At 45.5% G+C, this 21651-nt stretch overlaps 1 protein-coding gene, 1 long non-coding RNA gene and 1 other non-coding gene across 3 annotated transcripts in view; 2 read left to right on the top strand and 1 right to left on the bottom strand.

The window, feature by feature from the left end:
- Positions 1-1170: 1170 nt before the first annotated feature.
- On the bottom strand, positions 1171-5338 carry LOC140421569 (uncharacterized). The gene is made up of 2 exons (XM_072506364.1): positions 4927-5338; positions 1171-2454 (listed from the first exon to the last, which is right to left on the bottom strand). The coding sequence occupies exon 2, from the start codon at positions 2055-2057 to the stop codon at positions 1317-1319; it is 741 nt and encodes a 246-aa protein (XP_072362465.1). The 5' UTR covers positions 2058-2454; positions 4927-5338; the 3' UTR covers positions 1171-1316.
- Positions 5339-8881: 3543 nt separating this feature from the next.
- On the top strand, positions 8882-8954 carry trnaa-cgc (transfer RNA alanine (anticodon CGC)). Its single transcript has one exon. It is a non-coding gene; the product is annotated as a tRNA-Ala (tRNA).
- A 5430-nt stretch (positions 8955-14384) lies between these two features.
- The window catches only part of LOC140421586 (uncharacterized), a 34906-nt gene continuing 27639 nt past the window's right edge, over positions 14385-21651 (top strand). Inside the window, exon 1 of the long non-coding RNA XR_011946922.1 lies at positions 14385-14478. This is a non-coding gene — a long non-coding RNA (uncharacterized lncRNA). The remainder of the gene's footprint in view (positions 14479-21651) is intronic.

Here is a 21651-nt window from a genome sequence, read left to right as displayed (position 1 = left end):
GACACACAGATACAAGGGCCAGCAGTGCATCTCGGATTCAAACATGAGGTGTGCAAACAGGTCTGATTTAATGTCAGACATTACCAGGGAGAGAAAAGGAGCTGTAGCTCGGGAATGAAAACAATGACTTTGGCTTTCCCAATATTTAATTGGAGGAAATGTCTGCACATCCACCACTGGATATCAGACAAACAGGCTGCGAATTTAACAGAAGTGGAGACGTGCAGAGAGGTGGTGGTGAAGTAGAGCTGGGAGCTGTCGGTGTAAATTTGACAACTGACACTTTGTCCAGATGGTGTTATTGTGGGAACATGTGGACGAGAAAGAAGAGACAAGTCTGGATCCTTTGGGAACACCAGAGGTAACTGTGCGAGTGGGAAGGGAAGACATTACAAGTGATTCTCTGACTCTGATGGAGAAGAATGGAACCAGGAGATAGCAGCCGCACCCAGCTGGGTGACAGTGGAGAGGTGACGGAGCAGAATGGTGTAGTCGACCTTGTCAAAGGCTGCAGACAGGCTGAGGACAGAGGGGAGGTTTATATTTGTCACAGTCACAGAGGATGTCACTTGTAACTTTGATAAGAGTTGTTTCAGCACGGTGACAGAGCAGAAACCTGATTGGAGGGATTCAAACATGGCATTCTGGGAAAAATAGACAGGGATTTGGGAGAGGTCAGGGGTGCTGGCGATGGGGCAGTAATTTGTAAGGATGGTGGTGTCAAGGGCTTGCTTTTTAACAAGGGTAGAATGATGGCAGAAGGAGAGGGACAGTACCTGATAGAGAAAAGATTCAACAAAGTCAGTGAACATGGGGAAGTTGGGTGATCAGTTTTGTGGGAATATGGTCGATGGAGCAGGAGCTCAATCTCATGGACAAGATGAGCTCTGAGAGGGCATGAGGGGATGGGAGAGAAACTAGAGAAAGATGTGGGTTCAGGGCTCGGGAAAGGATGAAATTTAGAGACAGTTTGGTCCGGTGGGCTCGTGGAAGGGAGGGAAGCAGCAGAGGCAGCTGATCGGATTTACTCAATCTCAGTCACAAAGAAACTCCACAAGCTCCTCACACTTCTTGTTGGAGGTGAGGATGGAAGAGACAGGGGACAGCGAGAGGACTTCAAAAGGAACTAACTTGTGTCAGAGATATTAAAAAGTTCCACAGCACTGCATATTTAACACAAATCTAATTTATTTGACTTTTAGCGTGAATATGAGTCCCTGTAACTGGGCTGCAGTTTATTTCCATCAGCAGAATCAGACCCCAATGAACACGGTTCAGTCCTGGGTGTGATTAACGGAAAATTCCAATCACTGTAGTTATTTATGAACTCGCTGCTGTCTCAGCAGGCTGGATGAGGTTGTGAAAGCGTTCCCACACTGGGAGCAGGTGAACGGCCTCTCCCCAGTGTGAACTCGCTGGTGGGTCAGCAGGTTGGATGACTGAGTGAATCCCTTCCCACACTCGGAGCAGGTGAAAGGTTTTGTGCCAGTGTGAATTCGGCGGTGGTCGGTGAGTTGTGATGATCGTCTGAACCCAGTCCCACAGCGAGAGCATCTGAATGGCTTCTCGTCAGTGTGAACACGTTGATGGTACATCAGTTCCCAGGAACTTTTAAAGCCCTTCCCACAGTCTGAACATTTAAAAGGTCTCTTGTCTGTGTGAACTCGGTGGTGTCTCAGCAGGGTGGATGAGGTAGTGAATCCCTTCCCACACTCGGAGCAGGTGAAAGGCTTCTCCCCAGTGTGAACTCGCTGGTGTGTCAACAGCTGTGACAACTGAGTGAATCCCTTCCCACACTCGGAGCAGGTGAAGGGTTTCTCCCCAGTGTGAATTCTCTTGTGCGTCAGCAGGTCAGATGACTGAGTGAATCCCCTTCCACACTCGGAGCAGATAAATGGCCTCTCCCCGCTGTGAATCCTCTGGTGTACAGTGAGTTGGGATGATCGCCTGAAGCCAGTCCCACAGTGAGAGCACCTGAACGGTCTCTCGTCAGTGTGAACACGTTGATGGAGCATCAGTTCCTGGGAACTTTTATAGCATTTCCCACGTCTGAGCATTGAAACGGTCTCTCATCAGTGTGAACCCGCTGGTGTCTCAGCAGGTTGGCTGAAATAGTAAAACTCTTCCCACACTTGGAGCAGGAGAACGGTTTTTCTCCAGTGTGACTGCGTCAATGTGTTTCCAGGTCTGATGGGGAAATAAATCCCCTCCCACAGTCCCCACATTTCCACGGTTTCTCCCCAGAGTGACTTTGCTTGTGTCTCGACAGGCCTGATGTTTGGCTGAAGCCTCGTCCACACACAGAACACGTGTACAGTTTCTCCCCACTGTGAATGGTGCTGTTTCCTTCCATGTTCAAAGTATGATGATATTCACGTTCCGGTAAATGGAGCAACTGGTGCTGATCCTGATGTGATGAAGTTTCCCGACTGCAAATCCTCCTCTTCCAATGACCTGTGAACCGGATTTAAAACGGAAAATAGGGAGTGAGACAGAACCCACAAAAACAGGTTGTGAAATTGAGTTGAATGAATTGGGTCATTTGTGGGGCTGGCACCAGGAAAATGTGACCATGAAAACTGCTGGATTGTTGTGAATACACAACTGGATCATTAATGTCCTTCAGGGAAGGGAACCTGCCAATTGGTCTGGATTTACACTAGACTCTGACACTCTGCGAGAAGGAGAGAGAAAGGGAGTAGTAGAGGCTGAATGATTGAAACAAGTATTTAATATATCTTCAACATGAGCAGAACTTTGACAATTCCAATTAACAGCCTGAAAATTTTGATCAATTCCTTTTTAATCTTCTAAATTCCAAGGATTACAACCCTCATAATCAGGTGGCAAAGGGGTTAGGGAGGGGAAAGATATAATTAATGGCATAGTGCTAAAGATTGTACAGGGACACAGGGGACTGGGGTTTCTAAGTGCTTTTATCTCTGAAGTGACAGGATATATTCAGAGAGTAGTTAGCAAAGCAGTTCTGTGGAAAGATCATTGAGATCCGAAAATTAACTCTGATTCTCTCTCCTCGACATTACTGGAGGAAGTGCTGATGAAAGGGGGACTGGAGAAGGGGGTAGTGTCAGCGGTCTACGGAGCTCTTTTGGAAGAGGAGAAGGCACCACTAGAAGGGATCAAAGGAAAGTGAGAGGAAGAGTTGGGAGAGGATATGGAGGAGGGGTTCTGGTGTGAGGTGCTCCGGAGAGTGAATACCTCCACCTTGTGCATGATGTTGCAGCTGATACGGCTGAAATGAAAATGAAATTAAAATCCCTTATTGTCACAAGTAGGCTTCAAATGAAGTTACTGTGAATAGCCCCTAGTCGCCACATTCCGGCGCCTCTCCACCCTGCCGTGGCGGGGGGGATCTGTTGGAATTTTTGACTCTTGAGAAGGTTAAGTTTGAACTGAGGGGAAGGACAGAGAGGTTTGACAATTTATGGACATTATTTATTATGCACTTCCAAGAACTGGATAACATTGAACATTAGTTGGGGGGGTGGGAGGGCTGGTGGGGAGGGGGCGATGGGTGTTAATGGGGGATTCCTGATTCCTTTTTGTCAGTTGTTTATGTGAACATGTGGGCGAATGTTTTGGGTTTGGTGGGAGGATGGGATTGTTGTTATTGATATGGGGATTGACATATTTGTTACTGATTATTGTTTATTTTTGATGGGTGTAAATTTGGGAGAAAATGCGAAAAAGGAGAATAAAGAAATATGTTTAAAAAACTCTGATTCTCTCTTCACAGATGCTGCCAGATCTGCTGAGTTTATCCAGAATTTTCTGTTTTTATCTCAGATTTCAAGAACCCGCAGTATTTTGCTTTTATTAAATTAACTCTTGAGCTGATTAATGGTGTTAATGAGCACAAAATAGAAGTTTTACTGCTTTATAAAGCTCTGATAAAGCCACAATTTGAGTATTGCGTGCATTTTTGGTCACCACTCTTCAGGAAGAATGTGAAGGTCCTTGAGAAGGTGCAGAAGAGATTTTACAGAATGGTTCCGGCAGAGAGGGTTGAGGGGCGATTTAATTCAGATGTAGAAGATTCTGATCGGTTTAGGTAAAATAGACAAAGAAAATCCGTTCCCATTCACTGGTTGCACAAGACCTCGGGGACATATTCAGGCTTTGTAAAAGATATGGGAGATGTGAAGGGGACCGATTTTGCAGTCAACGGTAATGACCCTTAAGTTGGGCTGAGGGGAGGGCAGAAATGGACACGATGAATATTTTCAAAAGGCAATTGGATAAATATTTAATGGAAATAGACCTGCGAAGATTGAGGGATGGAACAGGGGAATGGGGCTGATTGGACTGCTCTTGCGCACTAGCATCGACTCAATGGGCCGAATAGCCTCAGCTGTGCCACAATGACTGTTTTCTGTAATCTCATTGTATAATTTAACTTTGGGATTCAGCAGCGGCACAGTGGTTAGCACTGCTGCCTCAAAGCGTCAGGGACCCGGGTTCAATTCCAGCCTTTGTTGGAGTTTGTACATTCTCCCCTTGTCTGCATAGTGCTCCGGTTTCCTCACCGTCCAAAGATGTGCAGGTTACTGGATTGGCTGTGCTAAATTGTCTCTTTATGTCCAAGGATGTGCAGTTCAAGGTCTGGGTTATGCGTATAGGGTGGGGTGGATGGAGGAAGCATAAATGGGTAGAGTGCTTATTTTGAAGGGTTGGTGCTAGATGCCCCCCCCCCCCCCTGCACTGTAGGGATTCTATGATCCTACGATCACTCAAGGAAATCTGTACTCTGCACTCCCTCTGAGGCCAGACTATTCTCCCAAGGTTTGTTGCCCAGAGTTGAGTTTTCAAGGTGTGGTCGAACCAGGGTTTCTGAATCTCGGGGTTTTTCCAGTCACACTGGGACCTGAAATCTTCCCTCACAGACTGAACAGACAAATATTTTACCTTGCACACTCAGATGCTGCTAATATTCAGGTTCTGATGTATCGCTGACTCTGTCAGATCACAATGTGCTGCTTGGTTTGAGTTTTCCATCGATCAATGCTCCACTTTTAACTTCCTGAAAAAGAAAGTTACAAAAACCTTCAACTGTTAGTCGAAGATATAAATTGAGGAGACATAAAAATTGTCTTGGTTTGAGTTTGCTGTGTGTAAATCCTCCCCTTCTAACCCCCTGTAAAAGGAGTTTCCAGAATCCATCACTGTCAGTCACAACATTCTCTCCTCCTGCTGACAGGCCAGGGAGCACTGCGCATGCGCCCTGCTGCAATATGGCTGCCGTTATTCTGGGTCTGTGATGCAGAGCAGCCCAACAACGTCCTTTGCAAACACAGGATCAGGAGCTTCTTATTCGGGGTCTGAGGCATTCATGCTGTGTTTATGAAGCCCCCCCCCCCGGCACTCCGCTGTCTCTTCCCCCACACCTCGCGGCCCCGTTACTCAATTCACCCGATCATTTTTCCCCTCGCTGCCCAAGGCCAGGCACGTACCGCACTGCGCATGCTCTAGTCAGAGACCGCACTGCGCATGCACCAATCAGAGACCGCACTGCGCATGCTCTAGTCAGAGACCGCACTGCACATTATCCACTTACAGCTTGGTGGTGCGCCTGCGCAAGAAGCTCCTGCAGGTTGAATAGGACACAGTCTTCCACGCGGAGAATGCTGGGTCTTTATCCAACCATTGAAACGCAATATTGATCAATCGAATTTGTTGCTTTGTGATCCGATTTCGATTGGAGCCACATGCCAAGATGTCACATTATTAAATTAATTGATACAGCAACCAAAGTGCATGTGAAGTATCTGAATGATACTAAATGGGCGGCACGGTGGCATAGTGGCTAGCACTGCTGCTTCTGAGACCCGGGTTCAATTCCGGCCTCGGATAACTGTGGGAAGATTGCAGTTTCTCCCTGTGTCTGTTTCCTCCGGGTGCTCCGGTTTCCTCCCACAGTCCAAAGATGTGCAGCTTAGGTGGATTGGCCGTGATAAATTGGTGTCCAAAAGATTAGGTGGGTCACCGGGATAGGGTGAAGGTGTGGGATTAACTGGGGTGCTCTTTCCAAGGGCTGGTGCAGACTAGAATAGCCTCCTGCTGCACTGTAGGTTCTATGATTCTTCCTCCAGTGTGACTGAGCTGTTATGTCAGCAAATAGGATGACCGAGTGAATTCATTTCCACATTTGCCTGGAGGCACATTCACCTTGGACCCAAGATGTCGCCGGAGTCTCTGTGAGCTCTACCAAACACATCCTCTTTTTACATCTCTTATAATCGTACTAATCTTTTAAAACTAATTGAACACTAACATTACCACTAACCTTTACTCCTGTATGCTTCACCCGATGCCAGTGTCTATATATTTACATTGTGGACCTTGTGTTGCCCTTTTATGTATTTTCTTTTTATTTTATTTTCTTTAATGTACTAAATGATCTGTTTCAGCTGCTCATAGAAAAATACTTCTCACTGTACCTCAGTACACGTGACAATAAACAAATCCAAATCCAAAGAATTTTGTGGTGGGATTTTACACCTGAGATTGAAGCTCAGTCAGTGATTTTAAACCCTTCTACTAATGAGTTCCACATTCTTAGCACTGTTCAGTTAAAGAAAAGCAAAAAAACTACAGATGATGGAAATCTGAATTAACAACAAAAATAATAATCTCATAATAATATTTATTAGTGTCACAAGTAGGCTTACATTAACACTGCAATGAAGTTACTGTGAAAATCCCCTAGTCGCCACCCTACGTAGCCTGTTTGGATACACTGGGGGAGAATTTAGAATGTCCAATTCACCTAACAAGCACGTCTTTCAGGATTTGTGGGAGGAAACCGGAGCACTCGGAGGACAGCCATGCAGACACGGGGAGAACGTGCAGACTCCGCACAGACAGTGACCCAAGCCAGAATCGAAATACTCAGCCGATCTGTAGTGTCTGTGGAGAGGGAGACATGGTTTACATTTCATGTCCAAGATCTTTCATCAGAACTACACTGCATCAGCACAGATCTGAAAAATCGACTGTTTCTCAATCCCCAGATGTTGCCAGATATGCTGGGTATTTCCAGGATTTTCTATTTTAACGCCTAGTTAAAGAGAATTGTTCATTAGACGTATTACTAAGTTATATTTATTTTCGTCCAGTGGCAGTTTAGCATAGTGGGCTAAACAGCTAGATTGTAATGCAGAACAAAGCCAGCAGTGGGTTCAATTCCCGTACCGGCCTCCCCGAACAGGCACCGGAATGTGGCAACTAGGGGTTTTTCACAGTAACTTAATTGAAGCCTACTTGTGACAATAAGATTATAGGGGCTGTTTAGCACAGGGCTAAATCGCTGGCTTTGCAAGCAGACCAAGGCAGGCCAACAGCACGGTTCAATTACCGTAACAGCCTCCCCGAACAGGCGACTTGGGGCTTTTCACAGTAACTTCATTCGAAGCCTACTTGTGACAATAAGTGGTTTTAATTTGTCACAAGTGACAACATCTTCCAATTGTCTACCCTGTAAAACACAATTCTGTTCCTCAATCATTCATTTTTCCAAAGGAAACGTCTAGCCTGCTCAATCTATCATGATGGTATAACCTGTATAGAATTGCTCCAATAAAACTCCGCATTTTGACAAAGTTCACATATTAGCGGTTCGTTCAATCCACAACAGAATTTAATGGGTTGACAGATGCAGGTTTAATCACCATCTGAAACATGCACATAAAGACAGACACAAGCGATTCTGTGACTGAATTGGAGTAATTGGCAGAGATTTTAATAGAATCACATTAAAAAAAATCTGTCTTCATGATAGCAAAATAGGAAAAGCCACTCGGGGAGATGAGAAAAACGAGGCTCAGTACAGATCCTGTGGCGTCCCTCTTTCTTCAACACGAACGGGATGAAGGTGTCAGAACGTTTCACACACAGAACAAAAAGGAATCAAATATAATGAAAATATCATTCTCAAATCTCCACCTGTAAAACTATCCCATTTCATTTCAATGCTGACTGTGCTCAATCTCACATGAGCACAATGTGGTTTGTATTTCCCAGTGACTCGAAATATTTTCTTTGTCCAGTCATGTTTGCAAATCAATGTTGTACATTTCAGAGTCTCACTTTCAAATGAGGACATAAATGTCAGATAAGATTAAGTTTTGAGTAACGGAACAGATGCTGAGTAAATTGATTGACATTTCTGGAAGCAACATGAGAATGATGTTATTACTGAATGAGCAGAAATCATTCCACCCTGAGAACGTTTCTCCACTTGAAAATGTATTTGAAACCAAATAAAGTGGACTACTTAAGCAAAGTGATCTCAACAGGGCTTTGTGAAGTTCTATAAACCATTCCCTCTCTAATAGACAGACTGTGTGAACAGGCTGTAGATCAAATAAAATTAAATTCTGTATATCAACTCAGAAATAATGAAGAGATGCTTGATCAGGAAAAAACACCTTCATAATTCGGTATAAAATCAATTGCATGATTATATATTGTTTATATCGTAAACTACATAATTTCCGTGTTCACATCTTCTGGACCAGTGAAACGTTGATCATTAAGTTAAACTGGGCATGGATTCGACAGAAATTCCTTTTTCAAAAGCGAATTGGACGCTCAGCTGAAATGAAGAAAACTCAAGATCATTGAAACAGAGAAAAACATTGAGACTAATCAAAAGATTGTTCATTTGAAAAGCTGGTCGAGGTGCTAGAAGTGCCACTTATTGCGGTTTGCCAGTTTATGGTTACATTGATTTATTAGTCTCTCTGTACCATTCCTAATGAGAACAGCCGAATTCTAAAAAACACTGGCTCCAAAGTGTAACTGAGTGACAGAACAGTGTCCGTTTTCTACACAGGCCCATTGGAGCGAGTATCAGCCAGTTGTTTCTGTAGCGTAGTGGTTATCACGTTCGCCTCGCACGCGAAAGGTCCCCGGTTCGAAACCGGGCAGAAACATTATGAACGTTCCTCATTTGGTGATGAGTTGTATTCTTGTTGTTTTCTGTTTACTCATTAAGGGAATCCGTTGCCTTGCACCCGTTTCAAATGATATCCTGCAAAATCCACCATTATGGGGACTGGGAGGAATCGGTCAGAGAGTTCACACGTGTTAAGTGTGAATGGTTTTCTAATGTGCTGCGACATTTTCTGATTCTAATAATAATCTTAAATCAATTTCTCTGCCGCTTGTCTAAGTTTTGAGCCGAATTGGACTCCCTCAAAAGAAGGTTCTTCAGTGTAACAAGAATGCAGGTTTCCTGTTCTCGGTCAGAGGGTCAAACTCGGTGCCTGTTTCTGTGGTGTGGTGGTTGTCATGTTTACTTTACACTCAAAAAACCCTGGATTGGAAACCGCGTAAAAACATTGTCGAGGCCCATTCGTTTAAGTGTGTAGGAAAAGTTGCATCATTGACATTTTCATTGTTACTCATCCCGAATAACCCTTGAACTGAGTAAATCTGCCGCGTGGAACCCCGGTCCCCAGAGCTTCAGCCTGATTCTCTGCATTGCCAGTTTAGTGCCAATAACACAACTCAACACCAACCACTCCCCCAGTGAATCCGCAATAACACAACTCAACACCAACCACTCCCCCAGGAATCCGCAATAACACAACTCAACACCAACCACTCCCCCAGTGAATCCGCAATAACACAACTCAACACCAACCACTCCCCCAGTGAATCCGCAATAACACAACTCAACACCAACCACTCCCCCAGTGAATCCGCAATAACACAACTCAACACCAACCACTCCCCCAGTGAATCCGCAATAACACAACTCAACACCAACCACTCCCCCAGTGAATCCGCTATCGATTATTACCTGAATATAATATCTTACAAAGCAAATGTCATTTGCTCTCATATATGCCGGAAATGTATTCAGGAGAAGCAGAAGTGCTGAAAATTGCCGGCACACTGAGCAGGAACAGAGATGCTCCTGTTTTGACTCGGCACAAATATTAACAGTTCATTCAATGGCGATGAATGCAGGTCAGAGGCTCGGAATGTCTCTGTTAATATATTAAATTGATTAACACTAAAAGGCCGGCTGGGAATCCTGCGGAGAGTAATTCACCTCCTGCCCCCCTTTAGAATACACTGGGATTTGTCAAAAAGGCTACTAAAAGTAAATCTAATAAAATAAACGATCAACTGAATTGGGTTAAAGTTATTGAGTAAGCATTTTTTCATGGACTTTGCAAACTGATGTCAAAAAGTTTACCAGAACCCAGCCAGGAGTCGAACCTGTAATTTTCTGATCCAAAGTCCGACGCGTTATCCATTGCGCTATAGGATCCCGCCGCCGGGTTGGATCGGAGTCAGGGTTAAACTTGGCGGCAATGTAAAACACACCAATGCTGTTACCAGCGTGCGAGGTCATTCCCGAAAAACCGAAAGTATGAGCTGCCAGTTCTGGAATCGCGTCTAGCATCTGTTTGTGGGGAAATACAGTTGGTGAATGGCCAGGCTTGGACAATAAACAGGTCAGCCAGCTTATTGAATAGTAAGAAATCTTACAACACCAGGTTAAAGTCCAACAGGTTTGTTTCAAATCACTAGCTTTCGGAGCACTGCTCCTTCCTCAGGTGAATGGAGGAAGGAGCCTGAGGAAGGAGCAGTGCTCCGAAAGCTAGTATTTGACACAAACATGTTGGACTTTAACCTGGTGTTGTAAGCCTTCTTTCCTTAAAAATGGTTGTGGAACCCACCTCTTTACACACCCGATGAAGGAGCTGTGCTCTTACAACACCAGGTTAAAGACCAACAGGACATAAAACAATAAGATTTAAGTTTGGAAATTCCCAGCTCCTTTCTGTCTGCAGGTATTTCCCGCTCTGAGCTGCACAATGCGCAACAAACCACACGGATTAAACTAACTTTTATTTCCTGTCCGTTCAACTGGTGTCGGTGGCGGCGATGTTTATGGACAAACTGCAGGCTCTGAGTATGTTTCCCCCGCTGCATTTATTCCCCCAGAACTGATACTCTAATTTTCTGTTTTCATCAAATGTCCGTACGGTGTAAAGTTGTGATGATGTCCACCAGAGGGCGACATGGTCACACGTTTCCTCCTTATCAAATACCCGCCACAATATTCACCTTCAGGTTCTGACTCAGTCAATGCTCCCTCTCTGTTTTCAAATATAGGAACAGATAAAATAGAAGCAGAAGTTGGCGATTCGGCCCCTTCAGGCTGCTCTGCCATTCAATAAGATGTGGAGATGCCGGCGTTGGATTGGGGTGGGCACAGTAAGAAGTCTTACAACACCAGGTTAAAGACCAACAGGTTTGTTTCGAATCACTAGCTTTCGGAGCACTGCTCCTTCATCGGGTGTGTAAAGAGGTGGGTTCCAAAACCATTTTTATGGAAAGAAGTCTTACAACACCAGGTTAAAGTCCAACATGTTTGTTTCAAATACTAGCTTTCGGAGCACAGCTCCTTCCTCAGGCTCCTTCCTCCATTCACCTGAGGAAGGAGCAGTGCTCCGAAAGCTAGTGATTTGAAACAAACCTGTTGGACTTTAACCTGGTGTTGTAAGTTTCTTACTATTCAATAAGCTGTCTGACCTGTTTGTGTTTCGAATTCCACATTCCCATCATGCAAACATACGAAATAAGATTCTGTGATACTGAATATTCTGTTTTCTAGAGTGATGCAGCGCATGTGCAGAGTTCGAAAGAAGCTCAACAAACACTCGAGGAACAGCAGCGCATCTTTCCACTGGGCTCAATACAGCTTTCACACTCAGAGTGTGTGCAACACTGTAAATGCTGCCCCCATTCTGTGTGTCCTTACATCGCAGATTTGGGTTTGAATCTTGTTTCCACTTGTTCTTTGTGTCCGGGCGGCAGTTGTTGATCAATCTGCCATTGACAGCTCCTCCAGACACATCTTTTGTTTCTTTGTTTCTTCCATTGCTCTGACAGAGAGCTGGCACAGACACGGCAGCCCGAATGGCCTCATTCTGTGGTGTAATTATTCTCTGATTCGATGCTAACCTCACTCTGTGGCCAGGGAACCCTTGGCCTTTTCTCATTTAATCTCTCCTGACTTTCCCCCTATCAGAGCCCTTTCCTGTTGTTCTGTTTGCTCCCTCCGGGATTTCACTTGCTTCTAATTTTCCACATTTCTAACCTGTCCCGGTTTTAATGGAAGGTCATGGAGGTGAAAAATGAATTTTGTTTCCCTGTCCACAAATGCTGCCTGACTTCCTGAGTTTTCCCAGCATTTTCCGCAGATATCTGATGGCAATGAGAGTATCTTTTGGTTCAATCAACTCCTTATTACCGGCTCGTTGGTCTACGGGTAAGATTCTCGCTTCGGGGTTTGTGCTGCATGAAAATGTGAGAGGTCCCGGGTTCAAATCCCAGACGAGCCCTTTGACGTTGTTTCTTATTGTCCAAGCAACACGTTTTCTCCATTTCTTTCGGCGCAGACGGCGGGATTCATTCACATTGGGTTTGCTTTGAGAAGCTGAGCTCACGCTGCAGGGAACCAATACGTTCCCGAGAAAACCAACACATTTTCGAAAAGCTTGACTATGTGAGTGGACATTCACTTATCTCCATTCACTAATCCAGGTGACTCCATGGTGGTGGATTCAGGCGTCTGTCTGTTTAATTTGATTCATTCGGGGATGTGGACCTCGCTGGCTGCTCCAGCATTTATTACCCAGAATTATTCGCTATTGAGAAGGTGGTGGTGAGCTGCTTCTTGAACCGCTGCAGTCCATTGGTGTAGGTACACCCACAGTGCTGTTAGGGAGGGAGTTCCAGGATTATTTCCCAGTGACAGTGAAGGCACAGCCGATATATTTCCAAGTAACAATAATCTTAATTATTGTCACAAGTAATCTTACATTAACAATGCAATGAAGTTACTGTGAAAATGGTCAGGATGGGGAGTGGCTGGGAAGGGAACTTTCAGGGTGTCGGGGTCTTCGGTTTGGAAGGCGCTGTCTAAAATGCCTTTGGTGAGTTCCTGCACCCATCCAGGCAAGTGGAGAGTATTCCACCACGCTCCTGACTTGTGCCTTGTAGATGGTGGACAGGTTTTGTGGGGTTAGGAGGTGAGTTACTCGCTGCACGAGCCCAGCCTCTGACCTGCATTTGTCGCCATTGAACGAATTTGTGGTGAGTCAAAATAGGAGCATCTGTGCCCCTGCTCAGTGTGCCGGGAATTTTCAGCACTTCTGCTTCTCCTGAATGCATTTTGAGGTACATGTCAGAGCAAGTGACACATGCTTGAAAGTTATTATATTCAGGTAATATTGGACAGTGGATTCACTGGGGGAGTGGTTGGTGGTTGAATAGTGTAATTGGCTCCAGACCAGTGAAGCAGAGAACCAGGCTGGAGCTCTGGGGACACGCGGCAGATTAACTCAGCGACTCAATTCAAGGGCAATTCGGGATGAGTGTAAATGAATAATGAAAATGTCAATCATGTAACTTTTCCACACACGGAAATGAATGGGGTTTGATAATGTTTCTGTGCGGGTTTAAACCGAGGGCCTTTATGTGTGAAGCTAACATGATCATCACTACACTGCAGAAACAGGGAACAGCGCTCAGCGCACTGACCGAGAATAGTAAACTGTGCGTCCTTATTGCACTGAAGAACCTTCTATTGTCAGAGTACTATTCGACTGAAAACTTAGAAAAGTGGCGGAGAAGTTGATCTGATATTAGAATCGTAAAATTGCCGCAAATTAGAAAACCATTCAGAATTAACACGTGTGAACTCTGGCTGATTTCTGCCAGTCTCCATCGCAGGGTATCATTTGAAACTTTGCGGGTGTAAGGTAATGTATTCGCTTAACTATTGAACAACGTAAGAAGTCTTACAACACCAGGTTAAAGTCAAACAGGTTTGTTTCAATGTCACTAGCTTTCGGAGCGCTGCTCCTTCCTCAGGTGAATGAAGAGGTATGTTCCAGAAACATATATATAGACAGATTCAAAGATGCTAGCCAAATTGATTGAACAACAAATAGCAAGGATACAACTCATCTGCAAATTTAGACGAGTAACGTCAATAATGTGTCGAACAAGGGACATTCCCGTCACCATTGTCCCCTTCCCCCCACCTGAGCAATCTGCTCCCTGTTTCTACTGTCCTTTGGCTCCCTGCTTACCTATGTTCTGCCATTAACACATTCTAATCTCTTAATGCGCCACTATCAGCACCTTTCTTAGCCTTGATCACCGCTTTTTGCATTCCCTTTGTCTTTCCTTCCAAGACATCACAGTCATCCTCCACCTATCGCTGGCCCTCTATCCAGCTCCTATGTCCCCCCCCCCCCGCCCCCCTCCACACGCCACAGTCTAAATCTGACCCATTTCCAGTTCTCCAGCTTTGACAAAGATTCATCCAGACTGGAAACGACAGCTGCCATCTCTCTGCACAGAGGCTGCCAGACCTTCTGAGAGTGTCCAGTATTTGCGTTTCTGATTCAGATTCCAGCATCCGCAGTAAGTTGCTTTTATTGTACATTTAGACATATTTGAAATGGTGATTTAAAATGTTCATCTGCATCTGTAAACCCATTAAATTCTGTTGTGCATGAACAAACTGCTAATATGTGAACTGTGTCAAAATGGGAACATCTTTTTTCTTCTCATTGCGTCCTGAACATTCAGGTAATATTCAGTTTCGAAATTAGTTTGTGCAAACTTTCCTCACAATAAATGAGACAGATGTCACAACTTAAAAAAAAAAAAAATTTAGGAATACCGAATTAATTTTTTTCCAATTAAGGGGCAATTTAGCGTGGCCAATCCACCTAACCCGCACATTTTTGGGTCGTGGGAGCGAAACCCACGCAGACACGGGGAGAATGTGCAAACTCCACACGGACAGTGACCCGGGGCCAGGATCGAACCCCAGTAAATGTCTCAACTGACAAATTGCCCCTTAATTGGGAAAATGAATTGGGTACACAACATTTTTTAAAAAATGTTTTATTACTCCAAACTTAATACTATTTGAAAGTAATGCCCTGATTTGAAATCCAGACTCTGAAATATAGAACATTGAATTGCAAACAGGAATGACAGAGAAAATAAATCGAATCACTGGGTACTACAAGTTGCCTTGTGTTCATTTGAGATTAAACTCAGACAGCTTTTAAACACAATGAAATACCATCACACGTCAGAGATTTGAGAATGATATGTTTATTATATTTGACCCTCCTTAGGCAGCACAGTGGTTAGCATTGCTGCCTCACAGCGTCGAGGTCCCAGGTTCGATCCTGCCCTGGGTCACTGTCCGTGTGGAGTTTACACATTCTACCTGTGTTTGCGTGGGTCTCACCCCCACGATATGCAGAGTAGGTGGATTGGCCACACTAAATTGCCCCTAAAATTGGAAAAAAATTAATTGGGTACTCTAAAAAAATATTTTTAAAACTTTATTTGACCCTCTTTGTTCTGGGTGTGAAACATTCTGCAGCCTAAATCCCGTTCATGTATAAGAAAGGAGGGGTGACAGCAAATCCGCACTGAGCCTGGATTTCCTCATCTCCCTGAGTGGCTTTTCCGGTTTCTCCATCATTAAGGCCGAATTGTTCAAAAAGATGGTTCAGTTAAGTCTCTGGCTTTTCCTCTAATTCAGTTACAGTATCGTTTTTGTCTGTCCTTTTGAGTACACAATATTATAAGACATCCTTCAATCAGGCCTGTTGCATTTGCTGCTCCCAATGCGATTTACTCTACATTGGAGAGATTAAATGCCGACTGGGTAACCGCTTTGCAGAACACCGTCGCTCCATCCACAAGCTGGAGGCAGACCCTCCTGTCACTTGTTATTTCAACTCACTGTCCTGCTCTCATGTCCGATCTTGGCCTGCTGCAATGTCCCCCTGAAGTCCAGCCCAAAGCCGAGGAACAGCCCCTCATCTTCCGATTAGACATGTTACAGCCTTGCGGGCTTACCGTCTGTTCAACAACTTCAGACTGTGAACCCTCTCCTCCCCCTTCACCACCTTCCACTGATCTGTTTTCCCCATAACATTGCCCCCAGCTCCTGAGCAATCAGCTCCCTGTTCCTACTGTCCTTTGACACATTGCTTACCTTTGTTCTGCCATGAACACATTCTAATATCGGAATGCGCCACTATTCGCAGCCTTTTTAGCCTTGATCACCGAAATTTACATTCCCTTTGTCTTTCCATCTAAACATCTTTGTCCGGCCATCTATCCAGCCCCAATTATCCACTCCCCTGCCCCCCCCCCCTCCACCCCCAACAGTTTAAATCTGAATCAAAGGAAATTACTGCGGATGCTGGAATCTGAAACGAAAGAGAAAATGCAGGAAAATCTCAGGAGCTCTGGCGACATCTGTAGGCAGACGTGGGCACAGTAGCACAAGTGATTAACACTGTGGCTTCACAGAGCCAGGGCCCCAGGTTGGATTCCCCGCTGGGTCACTGTCTGCGTGGAGCCTGCACGTTCTCCCCATGTCTGCGTGGGTTTCCTCCGGGTGCTCCGGTTTCCTCCCACAGTCCAAAGATGTGCAGGTTAGGTGAATTGGCCATGATTGATTTGATGATTCTATGATAAAATGACCTTCCGTGACCAAAAAGGATAGGAGGGGTTATCGGGTTACGGGGATAGGGTGGAAGTGAGGCCTTAAGTGAGTCGGTGCAGACACGATGGGACGAATGGCCTCCTTCTGCACTGTATGTTCCATGTTCTATCTATAGGGAGAGAAAAGAGCTAACGTTTCGAGCCCAATGGCTCTTTGCCTTTGACAAAGACATTGGACTTCCTACAGATGCTGCCAGACCTGCTGAGATTGTCCAGCATTTTCTCTTTCTCTTCAGTATAAATCTGACCCAATCTCCAGTTCTGCAGCTTTGACAAAGAGTCACCCAGACCCGGAACAACAGCTGCCATCTCGCTCCACCGAGGCTGTCAGACCTGCTGAGATTGTCCAGTATTTTCTGTTTTTGTTTCAGAATGAAGCATCCGCAGTAAGTTGCTTTTATCTTACTGTTAGCCATGTATTTAAGACCGAGATAGATAGGTTGTTGATTAATAAGGGGATCAGGCATTACAGGGAGAAGGCGGAGAATGGGGATTAGAAAAATATCAGCCCTGTTTGTGCATTTTTCCTGTCTCTGCATGGGTTTCACCCCCACAACCCAAAGATGTGCAGCACAGGTGGATTGGCCATGTTAAATTGGCCCTTAATTGGAAAAAATGAATTGGCACTCTAAATTTTAAAAACAAAGATCCCCCCTCATCCTTCTAAACTCTAACGAGTGCAGATCCAGAGTCCTCACCCATTCCTCATACGACAAGCTCTTCATTCCAGGGATCATTCTTGTAAACCTCCTTTAGACCCTTTCCAAGGCCAGCACATCCTTCCTTAGATGCAGGGCCCAAAACTGGTCACAATACTCCAAATGGGGTCTGACAAGAGCATTATATAGCCTCCGAAGTACATCCCTGCTCTTGTATTCCAGCTCTCTTGACATGAATGCTAACATTGCATTTGTCTTCCTAACTGCCCACTGAACCTGCGCGTTAACCTTAAGAGAATCATGAACAAGGACTCACAAGTGCATTTGTGCTTCTGATTTCCTAAGCATTTCCCCATTTAGAAAATAGTCTATGCCTCCATTCCTCCTTCCAAAGTGCATAACCTCACACCTTTCAAATACTACTTCCTCAATACTACTTGTCCCTCTACAGATCTTTGTATCATCTGCAAACTTACAGTGCCTCCAGATCATTAATGTATATTGTGAAAAGTTGTGGTCCCAGCACAGACCCCTGAGGCACACCACTAGTCACCGGCTGCCATCCTGAAAAAGACCTCTTTATGCCCATTTTCTGCCTGTCAGCCACTCTATCCATGTCAGGATCTTACCCTTAACACCATGGGCTCTTAACATAGTTAACGGTCTCCTATGCGGCACCTTGTCAAAGGCCTTCTAGAAATCTAACTTCTTTGTTACCTCCTCAAAGAACTCTTAACAGATTTGTCAGACATGACCTCCCTTTGACAAAGCCGTGTTGACTCAGTCCTATTTTATCATGCACTTCCAGGTACGTGCAATCTCATCTTTAATAATGGACTCTATATGACCAAAGTCAGGCTAACCGGCCTATAATTTCCCATCTTCTGCCTCCCTCATTTCTTAAACAGCGGTGTTACATTAGCCACTTTCCAGTCCTCTGGGACACTTCCTGCCTCCAGTGATTTCTGAAAGATCACCACCAATGCCTCCACAATCTCCTCAGCTATCTCTTTTAGGACCCTGGGATGTAATCCATCTGGTCCAGGTGATTTATCCACCTTCAGACCTTTCAGTTTATCGTGAACCTTCTCCTTAGTGATGGCCACTGCACTCACCTCTGCCCCCTGATTCTCCTGGAGCTCTGGCATTTCACAGGTGTATCCCACCATGAAGACTGATGGAAAGTAACTATTCAGTTACTCTGTCATTTTTTTTGTTTCCTATTATTACTTCTCCTGCCACATTGTCCAGTGGTCGAATGTCTATTTTTGCCTCCCTCTTAACTTTTACATATTGAAAGGCATATATATACCTTTTATATATTGAAAAATACTCTTCCTATCTTCTTTTATATTACTTGCTAGCTTGCACTCATATTTCATCTTCTCTCCACTTATTGCTTTTTTAGTTGTCCTCTGCTCGCTTTTAAAGGATTCCCAATCCTCTGGCTTCCCACTAATCCTCACCACTTTGTAAGCTTTTTCGTTTGCTTTTATGCTGTCCTTGACTTCCCTCGTCAACCATGGATGCCTTGTTCTCCCTTCAGCGTGTTTTCTCCTCCTTGGGATGGATTTCTGTAGTGCCTAAATCAAGTCTGCCTAATTACACATCACCAAATCTAGAATTGTCTGGTCCCTCGTATGCTCTGTTAAAAGCTGCTCCAAAATTGAAGGAGCTGGGAGTGAAGTATGGGCTGGAGCAGGGGGAAATATTTAGATACATGCAGGTTCGAGACTTTGCCAGAAAGGAGATACAGAGCTTCCGAGTAGAGCCAGCTTCCACATTGCTGGAGGAGGTGCTGATGACAGGGGGGCTGGAGAAAGAGGGTAGTATCGATGTTTTACGGGGCTATTTTGGAGGAGGATAAGGCTGCACTAGAAGGGATCAAGGCAAAGTGGGAGGAAGAGTTGGGAGTGGGTATGGAGATGGGTTCTGGTATGAGATGCTGTAGAGGGTGAACGCCTCCACCTCGTGTGCGAGGTTGGGGCTGACACAGCTGAAAGTGGTGTATAGAGCATACCTTACAAGGGTGAGGATGAGCCGGCTCTTTGAGGGGGTAGAAGATGTGTGTGAACATTGAGGGGGAGGCCCCGCAAACCACGTTCATATGTTTTGGTCCTGTCCAAAGCTAGGGGAGTACTGGAAGGAGGTTTTTAGGGTAATCTCTAAAGTGGTGCACGTGAATCTGGACCCGGGTCCTCGGGAGGCCATATTCGGGGTGTCGAACCAGCCAGCATTGGAAACGGGCGCGGAGGCAGATGTTGTAGCCTTTGCCTTTTTGATCACCCAAAGACGGATCCTGTTAGGGTGGAGACCAACCTCTCCACCTTGTGCCCTGGCACTGCCGGGGGTGGGGGTGGTACCTGCAGGAATTTGTGACTCTTGAAAAGGTCAAATTTGAACTGAAGGGTTCTACAATTCATGGCCGTTATTCATTGTGCACTTTTGAGAATTGGATTACATCGAACATTAGTGGGTTTGGGGCAGAGGGACTATGTGCGTTAATGGTGACTATAGGTGATTCCTGATTCTTTTTTGTCATATGTTAGAGGGATGGCAGGGAAGGGAGTGCAATGTTCCTCCTGCAGGATGTTTGAGGTGAGGGATGCCGTTAGTGTCCCTGCTGATTTTACCTGCAGGAAGTGCTGCCATCTCCAGCTCCTCCAAGACCGAGTTAGGGAACTGGAGCTGGAGTTGGAAGAACTTCGGATCATTCGGGAGGCAGAGGGGGTCATAGATAGCAGCTTCAGGGAATTAGTTACACCAAAGATTGGAGATAGATGGGTAACTGTAAGAGGGACGGGGAAAAAACAGTCAGTGCAGGGATCCCCTGCGGTCGTTCCCCTGAGAAACAAGTATACCGCTTTGGATACTTGTGGGGGGGACGACTTACCAGGGGTAAGCCATGGGGTACAGACCTCTGGCACGGAGTCTGTCCCTGTTGCTCAGAAGGGAAGGGGGGAGAGGAGCAGAGCATTACTAATTGGGGACTCGATAGTCAGGGGCACAGATAGGAGATTTTGTGGGAGCGTGAGAGACTCACGTTTGGTATGTTGCCTCCCAGGTGCAAGGGTACGTGATGTCTCGGATCGTGTTTTCCGGGTCCTTAAGGGGGAGGGGGAGCAGCCCCAAGTCGTGGTCCACATTGGCACAAACGACATAGGTAGGAAAGGGGATAAGGATGTCAGACAGGCTTTCAGGGAGCTAGGATGGAAGCTCAGAACTAGAACAAACAGAGTTGTTATCTCTGGGTTGTTGCCCGTGCCACGTGATAGTGAGATGAGGAATAGGGAGAGAGAGCAATTAAACACGTGGCTACAGGGATGGTGCAGGCGGGAGGGATTCAGATTTCTGGATAACTGGGGCTCTTTCTGGGGAAGGTGGGACCTCTACAGACAGGATGGTCTACATCTGAACCTGAGGGGCACAAATATCCTGGGGGGGGGAGATTTGTTAGTGCTCTTTGGGGGGGTTTAAACTAATGCAGCAGGGGCATGGGAACCTGGATTGTAGTTTTAGGGTAAGGGAGAATGAGAGTATAGAGGTCAGGAGCTCAGATTTGACGTCGCAGGAGGGGGCCAGTGTTCAGGTAGGTGGTTTGAAGTGTGTCTACTTCAATGCCAGGAGTATACGAAATAAGGTAGGGGAACTGGCAGCATGGGTTGGTACCTGGGACTTCGATGTTGTGGCCATTTCGGAGACATGGATAGAGCAGGGACAGGAATGGATGTTGCAGGTTCCGGGGTTTAGGTGTTTTAGTAAGCTCAGAGAAGGAGGCAAAAGAGGGGGAGGTGTGGCGCTGCTAGTCAAGAGCAGTATTACGGTGGCGGAGAGGATGCTAGATGGGGACTCATCTTCCGAGGTAGTATGGGCTGAGGTTAGAAACATGAAAGGAGAGGTCACACTGTTGGGAGTCTTCTATAGGCCTCCAAATAGTTATGGGGATGTAGAGGAAAGGATGGCGAGGATGATCCTGGATAAGAGCGAAAGTAACAGGGTAGTTATTATGGGAGACTTTAACTTTCCAAATATTGACTGGAAAAGATATAGTTCGAGTACATTAGATGGGTCGTTTTTTGTACAGTATGTGCAGGAGGGTTTCCTGACACAGTTTGTTGACAGGCCAACAAGAGGCGAGGCCACATTGGATTTGGTTTTGGGTAATGAACCAGGCCAGGTGTTGGATTTGGAGGTAGGTGAGCACTTTGGGGACAGTGACCACAATTCGGTGACGTTTACGTTAAGGATGGAAAGGGATAAGTATACACCACAGGGCAAGAGTTATAGCTGGGGGAAGGGAAATTATGATGCCATTAGACGTGACTTGGGGGGGATAAGGTGGAGAAGTAGGCTGCAAGTGTTGGACACACTGGATAAGTGGAGCTTGTTCAAGGAT

The sequence above is a fragment of the Scyliorhinus torazame genome, chromosome 5 (assembly GCF_047496885.1).
Source record: "Scyliorhinus torazame isolate Kashiwa2021f chromosome 5, sScyTor2.1, whole genome shotgun sequence".
NCBI classification, from domain to species: domain Eukaryota; kingdom Metazoa; phylum Chordata; class Chondrichthyes; order Carcharhiniformes; family Scyliorhinidae; genus Scyliorhinus; species Scyliorhinus torazame.
Note: the sequence above shows the minus strand (reverse complement) of the source record. Positions and strands in the feature narration are given on the sequence as shown.

What these genes read in the sequence shown, in the direction of transcription:
- LOC140421569 (XM_072506364.1), bottom strand. Translation starts at nt 2,057, where the DNA reads ATGCTCAGACGTGGGAAATGCTATAAAAGTTCCCAGGAACTGATGCTC.